The sequence below is a fragment of the Fusarium keratoplasticum genome, chromosome 3 (genome assembly GCF_025433545.1).
Source record: "Fusarium keratoplasticum isolate Fu6.1 chromosome 3, whole genome shotgun sequence".
In the NCBI taxonomy this organism is placed as follows: Eukaryota; Fungi; Ascomycota; class Sordariomycetes; order Hypocreales; family Nectriaceae; genus Fusarium; species Fusarium keratoplasticum.
Window position 1 is genome coordinate 612,080 of NC_070531.1, and position 16,556 is coordinate 628,635.

At 51.2% G+C, this 16,556-nt stretch overlaps 5 protein-coding genes and 1 pseudogene across 6 annotated transcripts, besides 1 other annotated feature; 2 read left to right on the forward strand and 4 right to left on the reverse strand.

Annotated features, from left to right (window-relative positions):
- Positions 1 to 235: 235 nt before the first annotated feature.
- Positions 236 to 1,207, reverse strand: NCS57_00357300 (uncharacterized protein; the record flags this gene model as incomplete). Its single annotated transcript, XM_053053563.1, has 3 exons — positions 236 to 693; positions 747 to 995; positions 1,060 to 1,207. The coding sequence occupies 3 exons, from the start codon at positions 1,205 to 1,207 to the stop codon at positions 236 to 238; spliced, it is 855 nt and encodes a 284-aa protein (XP_052915723.1).
- A 1,719-nt stretch (positions 1,208 to 2,926) lies between these two features.
- NCS57_00357400 lies at positions 2,927 to 5,847 on the reverse strand (annotated as a pseudogene). Its single transcript has 2 exons — positions 5,529 to 5,847; positions 2,927 to 5,472 (listed from the first exon to the last, which is right to left on the reverse strand).
- Positions 2,927 to 5,847: a sequence feature.
- Positions 5,848 to 6,013: 166 nt separating this feature from the next.
- On the forward strand, positions 6,014 to 8,956 carry NCS57_00357500 (PNP-UDP-1 domain-containing protein; the record flags this gene model as incomplete). The annotated part of the gene is made up of 1 exon (XM_053053564.1): positions 6,014 to 8,956. The coding sequence occupies one exon, from the start codon at positions 6,014 to 6,016 to the stop codon at positions 8,954 to 8,956; it is 2,943 nt and encodes a 980-aa protein (XP_052915724.1).
- A 759-nt stretch (positions 8,957 to 9,715) lies between these two features.
- Positions 9,716 to 11,862, reverse strand: NCS57_00357600 (uncharacterized protein; the record flags this gene model as incomplete). Its single annotated transcript, XM_053053565.1, has 2 exons — positions 9,716 to 10,201; positions 10,264 to 11,862. The coding sequence occupies 2 exons, from the start codon at positions 11,860 to 11,862 to the stop codon at positions 9,716 to 9,718; spliced, it is 2,085 nt and encodes a 694-aa protein (XP_052915725.1).
- A 798-nt stretch (positions 11,863 to 12,660) lies between these two features.
- Positions 12,661 to 14,473, reverse strand: NCS57_00357700 (MFS domain-containing protein; the record flags this gene model as incomplete). Its single annotated transcript, XM_053053566.1, has 4 exons — positions 12,661 to 13,156; positions 13,214 to 13,359; positions 13,407 to 14,062; positions 14,116 to 14,473. The coding sequence occupies 4 exons, from the start codon at positions 14,471 to 14,473 to the stop codon at positions 12,661 to 12,663; spliced, it is 1,656 nt and encodes a 551-aa protein (XP_052915726.1).
- A 679-nt stretch (positions 14,474 to 15,152) lies between these two features.
- NCS57_00357800 (Peptidase M20 domain-containing protein 2) lies at positions 15,153 to 16,527 on the forward strand (the record flags this gene model as incomplete). The annotated part of the gene is made up of 3 exons (XM_053053567.1): positions 15,153 to 15,257; positions 15,327 to 15,709; positions 15,765 to 16,527. The coding sequence occupies 3 exons, from the start codon at positions 15,153 to 15,155 to the stop codon at positions 16,525 to 16,527; spliced, it is 1,251 nt and encodes a 416-aa protein (XP_052915727.1).
- Between the last annotated feature and the right edge of the window lie 29 nt (positions 16,528 to 16,556).

The following is a 16,556-nucleotide window of genomic DNA, read 5'->3' on the forward strand; positions in this document are numbered from 1 at the left end:
ATAGACGACATCATTTACATTATCAGAACCCCCGGTGGAGGCCCTCAACGTTCAAGGATAGTCTGCTCTGTTGGTAATTGTCATTCTCCCTGCCTATTTGCACTATAACTGAGCCTTGAACCGAATTCCCGTGTCCCATCTATGCCACCCAAGTCCATATTCCCACCAACCTTCTACGCCATTTGCAGTCTGCTCATCAATTCACCGCTAGACCAACACCCTTCCCATCCGAAGCTTAAACAACAGGCCGATAGGCGGTACTGTAATCTGCCAACTGCATCTCAGAGTCCGACCCATCCATAAGCTGCTTCCCAGCCACTAGGTACTTAGATGGATGGAAAATGTTGAAAAGGGCGCTGGCAATCAACATGGGCGCACCATCCAAAACGTAAATGTAGACCTCCTTGGACTGTAGCTCCGAGTCGTGGCCCATGGCGTACTCTACCAGACGGAAGAGAGAGCGGATTAGGATCAGGATGCTGGTGATGTACAGGACGACTAGAAACAGCTCCCAGCGGGTGCTAATAGTCTCGGCTCTCGCAGTTGGATTCTTCCTGATTCTTAAGTGGAAAAGACAGGTGACAATCATGAACAGGCTGAAGAAAATGATCTGTACGACAAGTCCGGCGATGATAATATTCTCTCCAGCCGATTGATCGTTTTCGGTCTCGGCATTTACGACCTTTCCGCCTCCTACAAAGGGTCAGTAAGCTAAGTTTGTGGCAGCACCGTGAAGGGATACACACCAATGCCCTGAAGTGCGATAGAAAGCAAGTCTCCAATCAAGAAGAACTTGGTCAGCCAACTCGACCTGATCAACGAGTATCTCTCGGCGTCCAGCAAGCGAATGAGTCGCCCCAAGATCATGTAGATAGAAGCAGCGTAGCAAGTCGGCCCAAGGAGAAGCAGCAAATGCTGCATCACATATGGGGCAAAAGTATAATTGGGTGATTCTCCGGCGCCTATAGCTCGTCCGATGAAGCCGATCGTTTCAACTAAAGGTCTTTCTGTTAGCTGCCAAGTTGCCAATCACAGGGTTGCCAGTGATTGGAGACTCACACAATGAACCGACTAAGAAGGGAATGAAGAACCATGTCTTGGTCTTGATGATCTGGAAGGCATGCAGAAGAGACGAAGCTGAAAATGTGATGATGAATATGACGGCCGCTGCCAGAGAAGGCTCGTACTTGTAATAGTTTTTTGCCATTTTCGATTCGGGATGGAAGCTGAGTAGGTTGGGAGCCTCCGTAGTGTTCCTATTGTGAAGAAGAGAATGAGATGCTGGACGCTGTGTCTTCAAGGCAACTGATATAGCTTATGTACTTGATGGATCTCAGCGCGAACATGACTGATGACGTGTCTTGATGGTTTGATCTCCGTCATACGCTGCGTCGGTTGCTACGGGACCAACTCAGCCTCAACCAGCCGGAACCGCTGGAGCAGGAGGGCGCCAGCTTACGCCGTTCCGCAGGCCAATAGAAAGGACATTTTCCATCGAATGCTCAGTAGATATGAGACGTGCTTGAGGCTTCGTATAGACTCAAATCTGATTGGCTGCCCTACATGTCGGACTTGGTGAAGTCCCCGATACAGGGGCCGTGCGGCTCCCGGAACATTCGGATCAGGGGTGGCTGAGTTTTGCTTGTGTAAATTAAGCATATCGTTAGTTTAGATTATGCTTGGGCTTTCTATGGAGGCTCCACTGGATGACAATGCCGCTCGTTATGTTCTCGTACACCTCAGAAGCCTTCAAGGAAGATATCGCACATACATGACAGATGATCCTGGATGACAGATACGTCTATTAAGATAAGTGCCAAGTCTTCATGTGGTAATTTAAAACCTCATAGAGTAATTTTATTCACCTTGTTTCTCATAACCACAGAGGTAAATCGGGGGGGTTCAACATTTTTCTCTGAATCAAGAGTGGTTGCTAGACGGTGTCTTGTCTTTGAGGAATGGCTCCAGCAATGTGTTGATACCTTCAGAAGCCTTATTCAGATATTACATGGTTAGCTTGGTTCCTCCAATGCGAGTGTCAAACGGGACTTACGACTTGTTCTGGCAGATCTCGTCGCTCTCCCAGTCAGCCAGGGGCCATAGTTGGTTTGGCCTCTCGATTGACAGAGAGTAATAAACTTTCTGAACTCCGAGGATGTCCTGGATTTCCTGGATGGCGTCGAGAAAATATTACCCGATTTCCTTCGATCGATCGGGGACTTAAGCAGCTGTCGCTTCTTGCAGACGAAGAACGGTGACTTCTGTGCACGCCGACAGTTTGGACAGGGGCTTTAAGCCAGGTTTGCGTCTACAACGGTGTGAACGAGATGGGACATTATTTAGCATACGCATTTATTACGACTTAGAACATTTATTGGTATATACTCAGCGAAACGACCCGTCATGCATCATGCAAAATGGTTGGCCATGGTTAGTTCCTCGGATGTTAGTCGCTACCTACATACAGCCTGAAAGTCCACACAAGACATAGACCCTGGGTCAAGCCCGAATGCTCTTTAGCCCTGAGCGTCTTAGATCTAGCCAAGGGGAGTCTGACGTTTGCTAAGTATTTCTATTTTATACGAGATCTAGCATTAGCTATTTCTACTTGTCTGCCTTCTCTTTTGTCTCCTCTTGATTCTCATCTAGGCGATCGGAGGAGGATGGGCGAGGGAGTTCATCTTCGTTCGGGCGGCTCAAGGCAGAATCGTGAGGGGATTGTGGCTTTGTTTCCTCTGAGTCGACGTTATATTTCGAAAATTGAACGTCTTCCACTGTATATTTCTCATATCTCCTGGAAGCTAGGGGATATGTCGTATATCGAACGTCTTCCATACCGTATGGGCGCTCCCGCTTCACTGGGACTGACCTATCTCGCGCCTAATTTGCATGATCAGCATACCAGTGCCGGCAATTGTTAAAATCTTCAAAGATCAAAGCGCATAAAAAGACGTACATAATAGAGGGTCTGGGGATCCATATCTGCCGTCTGATACTGCCCGTTGCTGTTATACCGCGGGGAGTACATGGGAGGCCGTGAATGGAAGTCGGAGCGCTTGCTTCCAGTGTTGGCCAGCGTGGAGTCTGAGGCATCCGATTCATCGGCGTCCTCGACATAAGTGACATGTCTCGGCAGCCTTGGCGGAGGCAACTGTTGCCACCGTCGATTGCCCTCTCCCGATTTTGTTTGGACTGGAGCGCTTGAGTTCGAGGGCCTTGTTAACGGAACTTCCATCGTAGGCTCGTCGTCTGACATGGCATTTTGGCTGCCTGCTAGCAAGTACGCGTTGCTTCTAGTCCTGCCTGAGATAGACTGCTCGGGATCCTCGGCTCGGGATGAGGGGGCCCTATTTCCCGCTGGGCTCAGCTCTCTGCTGCCTGATAGGCTCCGTTCGCTGCTGGCTGGATACGATGAGGTTGTTTTGCGGAGAAGGTATATTGAGTTTGGGGGCCTTGGTTCCGGATCTGTCACCGCAGGATCGTCGTCTCTTGGAAGCGTAAACTTCACCAGACTGAAGAAGTGCTCAAGTGTCCCGGGATACCGTAGAACATTGGCCCGCCAAGCTTCATTGGTTTCCTGCCTGGAACGGCCCAACGCGGTGTCTTGGCCCTCGGAGGCCGACCCTCCGGTCTCAACATACGTTTTGAACTCTTCACCTTCCACATACGTCTTGAACTCGTTGGTTATGAAGTTCTGCGCCCTTTGCCGCGCCCAGTCTCTTGTCTTTTGGTACATCGGCTTCATGATCCTCTCCTCTTGCTGCCTCACAGCTAGGTCCAGGCCCTTTGCCTCGCAATCACATACCATAGACGCCGGCGCGTGGCAAATAGCACAATCGGGATCCATGCGATAGTTAAGTCTCCTTGAAGAATCAAGCTGGCCGGTAGATTTCATGCCCATCGGCGCATTCGCGGCAAAGAAGAATGAAAGGATGATCGGATCACTGTTGTAATCTAGGGCTGTTCCGTGAGAGCTTGGGATGAAGCCCCATTCGAAAAGCCGCCACTCATCATCAGGGACGTCTGCAAAGACAGTCTCGTCGACAAATTCGATGGATTCGTCGTGCTGTCTGTTCGAGTTCAGCAGGCGAAAGAGGTCGTCTGGGTCGAACGGGGTGTATCGTTCTTGATCATTGTCGATTGTGCTTCGGCTGTCTGGCTTTGATGCCGCTGCACTGTCATCGGAGCCTGACTCGTCGTCCAGTTCTTCCCGGGTAGCCGGCAGTGACTTGAGGGCTAGGAACCGCATGTGTCCGATGACATGCTCTTCCATGCTACCCTTCACTTCTTCCACACCACAAAGAGGACAAGACGTGAATAACGGGCCTGTAGCACGGCCATTCCGATCCGCCAACACGCTGAGCTGGGCGTCGTTGAATTTGTCCCCATGGCTCGTTTTCATGTGGTTGATATAATCTTCTTTTGAATCGCACACGACTGCAGGATGTGACTTGGATGTACAACGCCATCGTACGGCGTGCTGTTTCATGTGCTTTAGCCAAGCATCGCTGTGATTGTACAGATTCTCGGGCGAGTCGCACTCCTCAAAGAGACATACGTAGGGATCGAGATCATTCTTGACGTGCAATCTCCATTTCGACTCTTGGACCACATCCCGGACTGGGAGAGCATAAAAGCAAAACTGGCAGACTACTTCCCCCACTGCTCTAAGACACTCGTCCCAGTACTCGTCCAATGTCTGCTTGTGGGAAGCACGATGCTTTCTGACGGCATCCCGTGCACCTGGGGCTGGGGGCGCTTTCGGCCCGTAGTAGCCAGGGATACCTTCTAAAATAGCTTTGAGCTGTTCCTCCTGTTCTTTTTTGAACCTCCGGTATCTCTTCATAAGAGCACCGCAGGGGGCAAGTGGGAACTGGAGTTGGTCGTGGCTGCTCAGTGCAACGGTCTTGGAGACGGAGATGACTGAGGGGGCGGCGGCTTGCTGAAACTTCTCGGCAACCAAGGTTGTTGCCGTCTGCGGAACTGATGGGACAATGCTGGGAGTGGGAGCTTGTGCGGGTTGCTGCTTGACAGGTTGTCGTTGCACGCCAACATTTGGTTTGACCTTGGGAGCCGACACTGTAGGAGGCAATGGCACCTCTGGGGGACGAATTGGTTTCTTGTCGTAGCGTTTTCTTCGGTACAGAATCCGCTTTCGGCGTAGTACCATACTGTTGGCGAGTCGTTGCTGGATGTTTTCACTGGCACCAGGAAATCTATCTCGTATCTGGTTGCTGAATAATTGGCGTAGAAATGGCTCGGCATCGTTCCCTTCCTCATCTTGGATCTTGAACGACTTTTCGGCTTGGATGTTTTGCTTCTCTTTGCTTGCACGGCGGATCGTATTGGAGATTTTGTGCAGAAGGGTCAGTTCTTTGCTGATTCCCTCGATGGCCTGGTCCAATTCTTCAGGGGTCTTTTCCAGAAGCTTCCCTGTAGTCTTTTCGGCGATGGGCCCAAGGATGTTTAAGCCTAGGGCGGCATGGTCAGTAAGCCGTCAGTGAGATGGCCATGGAATCATCACCCACAATTCTGGATCCGGTAATTCAAGGCCTGCAAAAGGCCTATAACAGCATCCTGCACATCTGCGGCTTCTCGTAATCGGTGATCCAAAGAATCCCGGCCAGCACTGAAGACCCGGATATTGGCGGCCCAGATGGCAAATCTCGCATGCTGATCCTCGACAAGCGATAGCTCACGGTGGTGGATTTGGGCGGCCTTGTTGAGGCAATTCTGGAAAGACTCGCTACATGATCGAGCACTTCCAGCGACTGTTGTTATTGCGGGCGGCGAGCCAGCCGCCGTGGTCGCCATCTCGCTGATAAAGAGTTGAAACTGACCACTCGAACTAGCTGACGAATTGTGAGAGAGGGGGAGCTTGAGGCAAGGGTGCCTCGATTTCGAGGCAAGCACAATGTTTTCAGTTGGCTTATCTCATTGGTAGATGTTGCAGGGGGTCGTCTAGCTCCATCAGATGATGATCCTACAACAAACCCCTCGATGAACCGCGGCGATGACCTCGAGTCGAGACAGAGACGCCGCCGACTCCCTACAGGCCACGTACAACATATTGAAGCAGATTGCCAGGACATTGTGGCGGGGTGAGCATGATCCTCAGTTGAGGGGCTTCTACGCTGAGCTTCATGCGTATTTCACCATCATTTATCACCACCTCAAACGCATCAGCAGCAGCCATGTTACAATCGATAATGATGTCCAAAGTCAACTGTTGGACTGCATAGAGTCTGTATTTACACGGAATTTTCTTCGACTATCATCTGACGCCAGATTGCGACGCTTGGATGAGCTTGGAGACGACATCCAAGGCTTGGCAGACAATGGAGCGAAGGCGGAGGCTCTTCAGCCGTATCTGGATTTTGGAGCGACGCAAACTGAACGTGACGACTTTCTGGAGTCGCTAAGCGGCCTCGAAAAGGAACTCGAAGCCCGATACCCAGAGGACATGTCACAGTGGGCCCCAGAGGACTTTGGCCCTTTAATCAAGATCAACGAACCATCATACGCAGTCTGGAGCGCCGCTCAGTCCATCTTCAAAGCGCTGGTAGCCTGCAAAGACTGCGTCTGTACACCCACCCACGACTTCGGCGCTCGTCTCTGTCTGGGGACTCACCGGAAGCCTGATTGTGAGGCTGATGACCAAGTCGACTTTGACATGTTTCTCTCCATGAAGGAAGATTGGCATGAAGCACACATCCATACAGCAAAAGACAGAGCCGTCAAGATTGTTGTGGATCAATCGCGACAGAGACAAAGGGCCCCGAGGAGCATGGTGGTGAAGCAGCTTTGTGAGCCGATTGCGAGAATTGGTACCATGGCGGGATACCGGCTTCAGCTCAAAGTCACCAAAGATCAGCTTTTCAAGCTGCAGTCGGAGAGGACTGCGTCCCTTGTTGACAAGACGAAACATCCAGTCTCTTTGGACCAGTTCCTGAGAGACAGACCGCGCAACTTCACCGAGAGGACGAAACGAATTTTGGCTGTCATCCTAAGCTCGACTGTGTTCCACTTGCACAATACCCCATGGTTAGAACCGAGTTGGAATTCTTCCAATGTGCTATTCTTCCAGACGTCCTCATCAGCTGTCACGTTACGACCGTTCATTCAGACCAAACTTTCACTTCTAGATTTCTCGCCACCGCATGATGGCCGCGAACACAGCCCGGATGCAACTGACTCGGAAGATTTGGACCCTGATGATTTGGATCCCGACGATTTTGACCCAGATGATATGGACCCAGATGATTGGCTGATGCACCGGTGTCCGATTCTCGTGACGCTTGCAATGATGCTGCTAGAGATTTACTTTGCCACGCCCTTCGATGTTCTAGCCAGACGGTGCAAGGTCGACCTAGGCGATTCGCAGAGCAGCACAAAGCATCTCGACGTCAGCGTAGTCTTTCAGGCATGCAGGACAGAGATCCCCGAGAATTCCCAGTTTTATGTCGCCGTGGGGAGCTGTCTAGACCCACAGGTGTGGGAGACTGAGAATGGAGGCAGCCTCAGTAGCGACGAGTTGAGATCCAGAATCTACGAAAAGGTGGTCCTGCCGCTAGAGACTGAGTTGAGCCAGGCTTATAGTTCGATTTCGATCAATGACTTGGACAAGTTCGCCGAAACGTTGGACTTTGCGAGCTGGGATCAGACCATACAGACGTTGAATCAACAAACGAATGTTGAGGCCTCTCGACAGAACGAACTCGCCTTGGGGCTGGAGAGGAGTTGCAGCCTGTCCCCTAGCCTTGCAGCACCCTACCACCCTCCAAGTTCTGCGGAACATCCAGGACTTTCAAACAGAAGGCTGTCGGACTTGGACCCCAGGGCCACAATTTCCGCATCAAACACCCCAAACCTGGTCCGCTTTCCTTCTGGTTCCGATCCCGAAGCATTGTGTGATTCGACAGCCTCTCTGAGCTTAGAGTCGTACCCTCAGTGGAGATATACAGTCGGAATTCTCTGCGCCCTCCCCAAAGAGCTTCTTGCCGTGCGAGCCCTATTCGACACAAAGCACAGCAAGCCCAAGAACCTACGCGGAGACGTCAACAACTACGCACTGGGCACTATCAGTGGCCACATGGTCGTTGCCGCTTGCCTTCCAGCGGGAGAATACGGGACCAACGCCGCAGCGGACTCGGCATCCAATATGAGGCGGAGCTTTCCGAGCATAACTTTCTGTCTTCTCGTTGGGATAGGAGGCGGTGCTCCTACGCCACAGAGCGATATCCGGCTCGGTGATGTGGTTGTGAGTCTTCCGACTGCGAGGTTCCCTGGCGTCATACAATATGATAGGGGGAAGGAAATTGAGAACAGTACTTTTGAACTTACTGGAGCTCTTCAACCGCCTCCGAGACAGTTGATGACTGCCATCAGTTCTTTACGTTCAAACCCTGATCTTCCTTCCGATCCACTGCAACCATTCCTGAATGACGTTGTAAATCGTGTACCGGACTCATGGAAGCTAAAGTATATTCATCCTGGACAAGAACACGACCGCCTGTTCTCGGTGGTATGCTCTGCATGCCAGGCTGGACATTGCAGAGATATGAACAATCACATCCGAAAACGCCCACTTCGACCAACCAAACACCCCGAAATACACTACGGCCTCATCGCGTCAGCAAACCGTGTGCTCAAAGACGCAGCAGTGCGGGACCGTTGGGCGCAAGAACACGGTATCTTGTGCTTTGAGATGGAGGCAGCAGGGGTCATGAATACGTTCCCGTGCCTTGTTATCCGCGGCATCTGTGATTATGCGGACTCATATAAGAGCAAGGAGTGGCAGGAGTATGCGGCAGCGACGGCGGCGGCGTATGCAAAGTTGCTGCTCACAGAAGTGGCTGTTTGTGATGACACGAGGAACGGGTTTTGGGAACAAGAGAGGACTTTGATGGAGTTTCGGCCACCAGAACGGCCAATCAGCAACGAGCAGAGAGTCTAATAAATAACTATTGCTTGTTTACAATTCCAAATATTGTCCAGGGCGTGCGGCTGCATACCATTAGTCAATATTGTTAGCCTCGTTCTGTGACGGATAGCTTGTAGGTCTCTCTTGCAGCACAACAGAGCCCGGCACCTAGTGACGTTCACATATCGGCACGATCACTTTATGATCACTTCACAGTCAATTCTCTCTTTCCCTTCTTCGAGCCTGTCTAGATCCCAATGCAACGTCTGAGCAGGCCGCAACCGTCAATTATTGGTACTTACATGATGAATACAGGCCAACAGATCACTTGTGGCCTTCTCACCTACGGCTTTGCTCTTCTCGAAACCAGACCCAATAAGTCATGGATGGTTATTTTCATTACCTATAGCGCTATCACTGTCGTCACGGACATCTTCATCTCCTTCTACAGGCCATATGTGACTCGCAGGTCTCTCATTGACGACCCCGACTATACTCTTTCTACATCTCTGGTGGGGATTTAGTATATTTTACGCTAGAGTGAAGTTGTTTAAGTGAGTGAAGGAGCCAGCAGGCATCTGTTGGACAGGGAAGGACTTCATGCAAACGGGAATATAAAAAACGTCGGTTATTGCTATAGCTGCTACCTAAGATATCTACAGTCTACCGGTTGTCTGCATCAGATGTGACAAAAGAGGGAATTGGGTCCTTCTCAACCCAAACAGTCACCCATTTGTTCTCATGGCCCTTGTCATAAAGAAGTGAAAACGTTTCTGTGCGTAGAGCAAGGAATTACTGCTTGTACTCCACGGACGCAGGCTCAGCCATGGTGGCATCATTCCTCCGAACAGCCTTGTCAGCGTCTGCGCTGCTTCTATCAGCACTGTTCTGGTAGGCAATGTCACCATCGAGAACATTGCCACCTTCAAGACCACCATCGTTGATAACGGGGGTCTCGCCCACGGTGATTTGGGGTGCCACCTCATATTTGCCATCACCACGCGCGACACGGTGCGACGGGATGAGGATGTTGAGAAAGCGCGGAACTATGAATGCACCAACGATGAAGATGACAACCATGTGCATAAGTACGAAGCTGTAGACGAATGGTGGGTCGTCGGCGTGGTTGTTGAGAAACTTGGGGTATGCAAAAGAAAATACCAGTGCGACAGCAGGACCGGTGATGTACTTGAGGCAGATGGGCCAAACCCAATGAATCTTCCAGTTCTTGGCACCACCGAGGATGGCACGGTTGAGGTCCCGGCGGAGTTGGTTGCCCTAGATACAATTCATATTAGATACCGATATGAGAGACATATCCTGGGACAGGGGAGACATACCGAGTAGAAAGCCGCATACCAGAATCGGCTGAGGATTGTGTTGCCACCCCAGAATCTGGGAGCAGGGACAGTTGGAGTCTTGCCGACAAAAGCAGCAATAAGAGCGCAGGCAATGAAAACGCCAAAACCAACGCCAGCACCAACACTGGGGTTCACAAGGTGACCAAGGAGGATACCAAGGAAGATGGCCAGGACGTAACCGACATTGTAGACAAAATAGCTGAAGGCGCCAATTTGATCAACAGGGTCTCTCCAGCGGTAAAGCGTGCAGGACATGTAGGTCTCGGAGAAGACGGTGATGAAGAGAGCGATATCGTTGACAAACATATCAACAGCATCGAGAGTGTTGAAGCCAAACTCGCTGCTGTAGATGAGTGCAGTCAAGGCACCCAGAATGATAACCGAGGTAGAGATAACCCAGCGAGGCACACGTTGACCAAGGTCCATGTCACACAGGAGCGTGACCAGCACCTCGGCCAGGGCAAACACACATGTGAGTCCAAGAAGAACCAAGGTGAGGAAGAACAATGCCGAGAAGAAGTTGGAGCCAGGCATTTGCGCAAGAGCCTCTGGGTAGTAGAAGAAGCCCGAGCTAAAGGTAGACAAGGGATCTACCTCACCAGGGTTGATGGCCAGAAATCCGACAACGCCCATGACAGCCAATGCGGACGTGATCTCAATGGCCGAGTTGCTCAGGGCGATGATGAAAGCGTCCTGGACCGCGTTGGCAAACTTGTTGTTGTATGAGGCGTAAGACGTGAAGTAACCAAAGCCAACGCCAATGGAGAAGAACATTTGTCCAAAGGCATCCTGCCATACTCGGGGACCCTCGAGGGACTCGCTCCGCCACATGCCGACGTACAGCTTGAAGCCATCAGAGGCATTGGGAAGCGAAAGGGATCGGATGGCTAGAATAGCAATCATGACGAGTGGCAAGGCCATGGTGACGTAAATGACACGTCCTGTGAGACCAACACCCTTGAAGGTACACATCCAGACGATGAACCAAATCATGATGCACCAGCCAAAGGTCTCGCCAACGATGCCGCGACCGGGATAAGACTTCATGCCACCGCCATCCTCGTCACCACCGGTGGGAGAGATGTTGCGAACAACATCGTTCAAGAAAAAGTCGACAGTGTCTCGACCCGCCCAAGGCAAAGGACTCTGGAAGGAGAACCGGAAATACGTCATGGCCCAGGCTAGAATCGGGACGTAGTAGCCTACGACACTGAAACCGTTGAATACCATGGAGAGACCAATGCCCTTTGCTCGATGGTTGACGTTGTTCCAAGCAATGACACAGCCACCACGGTAGGCCTGTCCGAGTGTAATTTCGAGGAGGAGGATAGGAATTCCAATGAGGAAGAGTGCGACGGCATATGGAATGAAGAACTGTAGGCCGTAGTTGTTGAACACGACAGACGGGAATCGAAGCAGGTTACCCAGACCGACAGCACCACCCATAGCGCAGAGCACGAATTGCGATCGCGAGTTGAAGTTGTCACGACCATCGTCATCCTTTGCCGAGTCTGGTGCAAGGATCAAGAAGATTCTCTTCGCCAGGCCCGGCTTGGGGCCACCCTCGGCTTTCGCCATGTTGAGCGGTAGGGATAAAGGGGGGAGTATAACAAAATGAGGACCCTTATGCAGGATAATGCAAAACAGGTGGGTGTCAGGGAAGATGGGGATGAACCATGGAACTTTCCTCACAGGGACGAAAATGGTGGAGCAGATGCTTCCATATATACCCCAGATCCTCCCTCGACAGCGACACGCAACCCCAGAGCACCCAAGATCTTGTCCGGGCGGTCTGATAGGTACTTGTTCCGTCATTGGATTCTGAAAGGAAGGTAATCAATGGTAATCGCATTGCCAAGATGTACCCCAGCACGCCATACCAATAATCCATGAGCTTGGCGACTCGGTTCTTACGCCAAGATGCTCCTCTCCAATCCTAACGAGTGCCAATGCAATCCTCTATCTCGTGATTGCTACCGCCAAGCGACAGGAACGGAAGGTAAAAAAAAATCATTCCAAGGTTCCATTGATAGAGTATCAAGCCGCGCCGCAATGCTCCTTTACAAGAAGCCAAGAATGCCAATGTTAAACCTGGGGTTCGGTAGTCTGCTTTCAGCAGGTGAGGTTGGATGATGCCGATTGATCTCATGACCTACCTGATTAGATACATAAAGCCAAGCATGCTAATTGCAGGGGCATAAAAATCAGCTGAGGCGAGGGAAGACAGGGAGGATCGAAGCCCAAAGGGGCTCACCAATTCCGACAAAACCATGCCCTACATTTATAGCTGTTTAAGCCATATTCTCAAAGCATATAGTGTATCAAACAGATTTCATCTCACCCAGTATGCCATATTTCGAGACCAGCAGTTCGAAACTATCCCGACAAGCAGGCAAAGTTCATGTACGCTGCCTTGGTCAGGAAACGCATCTTCTTTCCCCACACAATCAACAACCCAGCGGCCATAGTAATCACAAAAGACAAGCACCCAACCATGATAAACGTATCCGTTACTCCCATGCTATCGATCCAGGGCTGGATACCAAAGGTAAGGGCACTACCAATGATGTTTCGGATCAGAATAACCGTGGTGACAGCCTCACCGTCGATGGCTTGGTAGCAATCAACAGTATAGGCCACCGTGAGTGCAGCAGCAACTGACAGGCCGAATCCCACTAGCCCCATACCAATGATGGGTGCAATCCAGGGTAGACCTTTAGCTGCACCCACGCCGTAGAGGATCAGACCTCCAGGCATGATGAAGGCCGTTGGTAGGAAAGCCCAGAGACGGAACTCGGGCTCACGCCAGCCGCGGTTGCGGCGAGATAGAAACATAGTGAGTTGGTCGTTGAAGGAACCAGCAAAGTAAGAACTAAAGGCGCGCAATGGTTAGAGTGTGTTTTTTCATGTGGTTCTCATAAATACTTGCCCAAAGATTGCACCAACAAGTGGCGATAGCCAAATGAGGCCAAGAGCATCGTTGCCAAAATTGTAAGGTGCCGAGCCTAGAATGGTGGCAGTGGTTGTGCCCAGAACACTGATCCACGAAACAGAGGCGCCGTACATGATCCCACACTATTGAGCATCAGTATTGCCGCGTCAGCACCTTAAGCCGTACTTACCCAGAGGATGACTGGGAACCAAGCCAGTTGCAGTGGCTGATAACATTGCTTGGCCAAGACGCCAAGACTACCTGGGAAGACGGTCCACAGGCTGGTCTGGAACCTAAAGTTGTCTGCATCCAAGACTTCGCCCACCCTATGGACAGAAGTGTTGCTGCCATGATGCTGCAGGTCGTTCTTTTCGTCCTTGACTTCTTCTTGGGCTGTTTTGTGGTCTTCTGAACTGGACTCCTGAGTGGGAGTGCCTCGTTCATTGGAATTGAAGGTGGTTGACTCAACTTGAGATGGCTTTCTAATGAAGCGGCTTTCCTCAAGCGTCAAGAACATGACAACCCAGACGATGCCACAGAGAATGGCACCCCACCAGTACACCCAGCGCCAGTGCAGTGTCTTGACCATGTAACCAGAGGCGATGGGGCCGACAGAGGATCCAAACATCAAGCCGAATGAGTAGATGCCGAGTCCGAAGCCTCTCTCATGGGTAAAGAGGACATCTGCGATCGAAATTGGAATCAATGCTTCGTACGGGGCGCGACCCAGGCCGAAGAGGACGTGAGCACCGATGAAATCGCCAGAGTTCTTGGCTTTTGCGAGCCATATCTTGCTTGCGATAACGATAATCAGGCTAGATAGGTACGTGAATCTGCGGCCAAGTTCTGCTTGTTGTCAGTGTTCGAGTCAATAACAAGGCTTTCAGTGCTGTACTCACTGTGGGAGAGAGGAGTGAAAAAGACATTGCCAACACCAAGCATCAACAGAGTCAAAGCCATGCCGACATTAAGAAGAGTGATGGTCGTGCCAAGTGCCTCCTGGATATTGACATAGATGGAGGCTTCCCAGTTGCCCAGGGCAGTCATGAGTGTGCCATAGGCGATCAAGAGGAACAGATGATACCTCTTGCGCCAGACAGACCAGCGCAAGGGATCTGTCAAGTCATCGGCCGGAGTGGGTATCAAGATGACAGCAGCGGTCGAGTCAGCGGACAAAGCGGACGGCTGCTCGACGATGTACACCGTTCCGGGTGCAATGTCATAATCAGACGTATGGTCGCGTGTGGTGGACTCCATAGAGTAACTTGGTAGTGATGGTGGTTTGAAGATTCAGAGATGATAGATGAGGCGATGTGAAGAGCTTTCTCCACCTGATGATTCCTCCCTCTTATAATGACTTGGACGTAGGACAAGGCGAGTTCCCATAGCGCAGTGATTCTTATCAATAACCTACCGAGCGAAGTTGCCGGATGATGAATGAATGAGTCGAGCTGGTAATAGTTTCCTATCTCGCACTCATAGAGACTAAACCCAAAAGAGTCTTCCGACACGCTAAAAGTCAAACTCTATGGGCCCCAAGGGTCGGAATTTGCCTTCGCGATACCATCGCCAACTCCCTGGGAATGAGCTAAACCCAGATAGGCCTTCCGACACGCTAAGAACTTGGCGGGAATCTGGGGATAGCCTCATACCCCGCGATATCATGATATTGATTTCTCATTTTTACGTAAAACTCCCAAGGTTCCGATTCCGAAACTGGGTCCAGGACAGATTGGCGAGCAGGGGTTCAAGCTGGGATTCAAGGTGCTTACGGCCGCCAAGAACAGTCATACTGATTAAATGGAGAGAGCCGGCAGAGTCATGGCGTATAAAAGATCAAACTCCTCCTCCTCAACCCCTGTCTTTAGATCAGTAGCCCAGTGCCAACCCCTTTATCTTCCTCTTTCCTATCATCTCTCCGTCTCAAAATCTTATCATGACTGTCAAGATTACCCCGAACCCTGATCTTGATGAGGTCCGCCAGGTCATAGCAGACTACATCCAAGAATTGTCGGACAAGCTGTGGACATTGAACAAGCAGGTGAGCGAGCAACCTTGAATCTTGAAAAGCAACTAGAGAACTAGATTAACCCGAGGATAATTGCACTAGATCCACGATGAACCCGAGATTGCCTTTGAAGAGTTCAAAGCCCAACAGCATATCTCGGCCTTCCTCCAATCTCAAGGTCACCAGGTACAACGAGGAGCATACAACCTTCCCACCGCGTTCGAGTCGACACATGGAGTTGGCGGCAGATGCGTCAACTTCAACGCTGAATATGATGCCCTCCCAGGGCTTGGCCACGCTTGCGGACACAACTTGATCGCAACGGCTGGTGTCGCTGCCTACCTAGCCTTGTCGTTTGTCATGGATAAGTACAGCATTAAGGGTAGGACGCAACTACTGGGCACGCCCGCTGAAGAGGACGGCGGAGGAAAGGTCCTGCTCCTCGATGCAGGGGCATACAAAGATTCCGACGTTTCCTTGATGATGTAAGACCTCATCAAAGTATCAACTTGTCACAGCCCATGCTCATCTTCACAACAGTCACCCCATGATTGAAGCCGACTATCAACACCAGGGCACATTTGGTTCGGCCGGTCCCTCTTCCATCGCCGTCACAGACTTAGTCGCCGAGTACAAAGGGTCCAGCGCCCACGCTGCCGCAAACCCATGGGATGGCATCAACGCCCTCGATGCGCTTGTAGCTTCATACAACAACGTGTCGATGCTGCGACAGCAGATAAGGCCCGACGAGCGCATCCACGGGTGCATCATGGAGGCACCTCGGTTCACCAACGCGATTCCAGATTGCACCCAGGTTAAATACACGATCCGCAGCGCTAGTATGGACTCTCTAGGCAAATTGACTAGCCGCGTGCGAAGCTGCATCGAGGCCGGGGCAACGGCGACGGGCTGCGAGGTTGCGGTGAAAGAGAACTTTGCGTATGCAGATCTTTGGGTCAATCAGGCCCTCTGCTCTCTATTCAAGCAACAGATGGACACTCTCGGTGTTCCCATCTCCATGCCTAGCGAGGGTGAAACCATCGGCGGGTCGACGGACATGGGTAATGTCAGTCAAGCAGTGCCTGGGTTGCACGGTATAATTGGCATTCCTACGCCTCCAGGTACGTCCATGCATAACCGAACTTTTGCGGAAGCCGCCGGCACTGTAGAGGCTCACGAGAGAATTCTTGAGGCTGCCAAGGCTATGGCTGTCACGGGGTGGTCCATCATGGTGGACGACAGTCTTTTTGCTCGGATTAAAAAGGACTTTCAACAGCGTAGATTAAAGCCATGCAAACAGTAGATCGTGGTGGAACACACGCAAGAGGTATT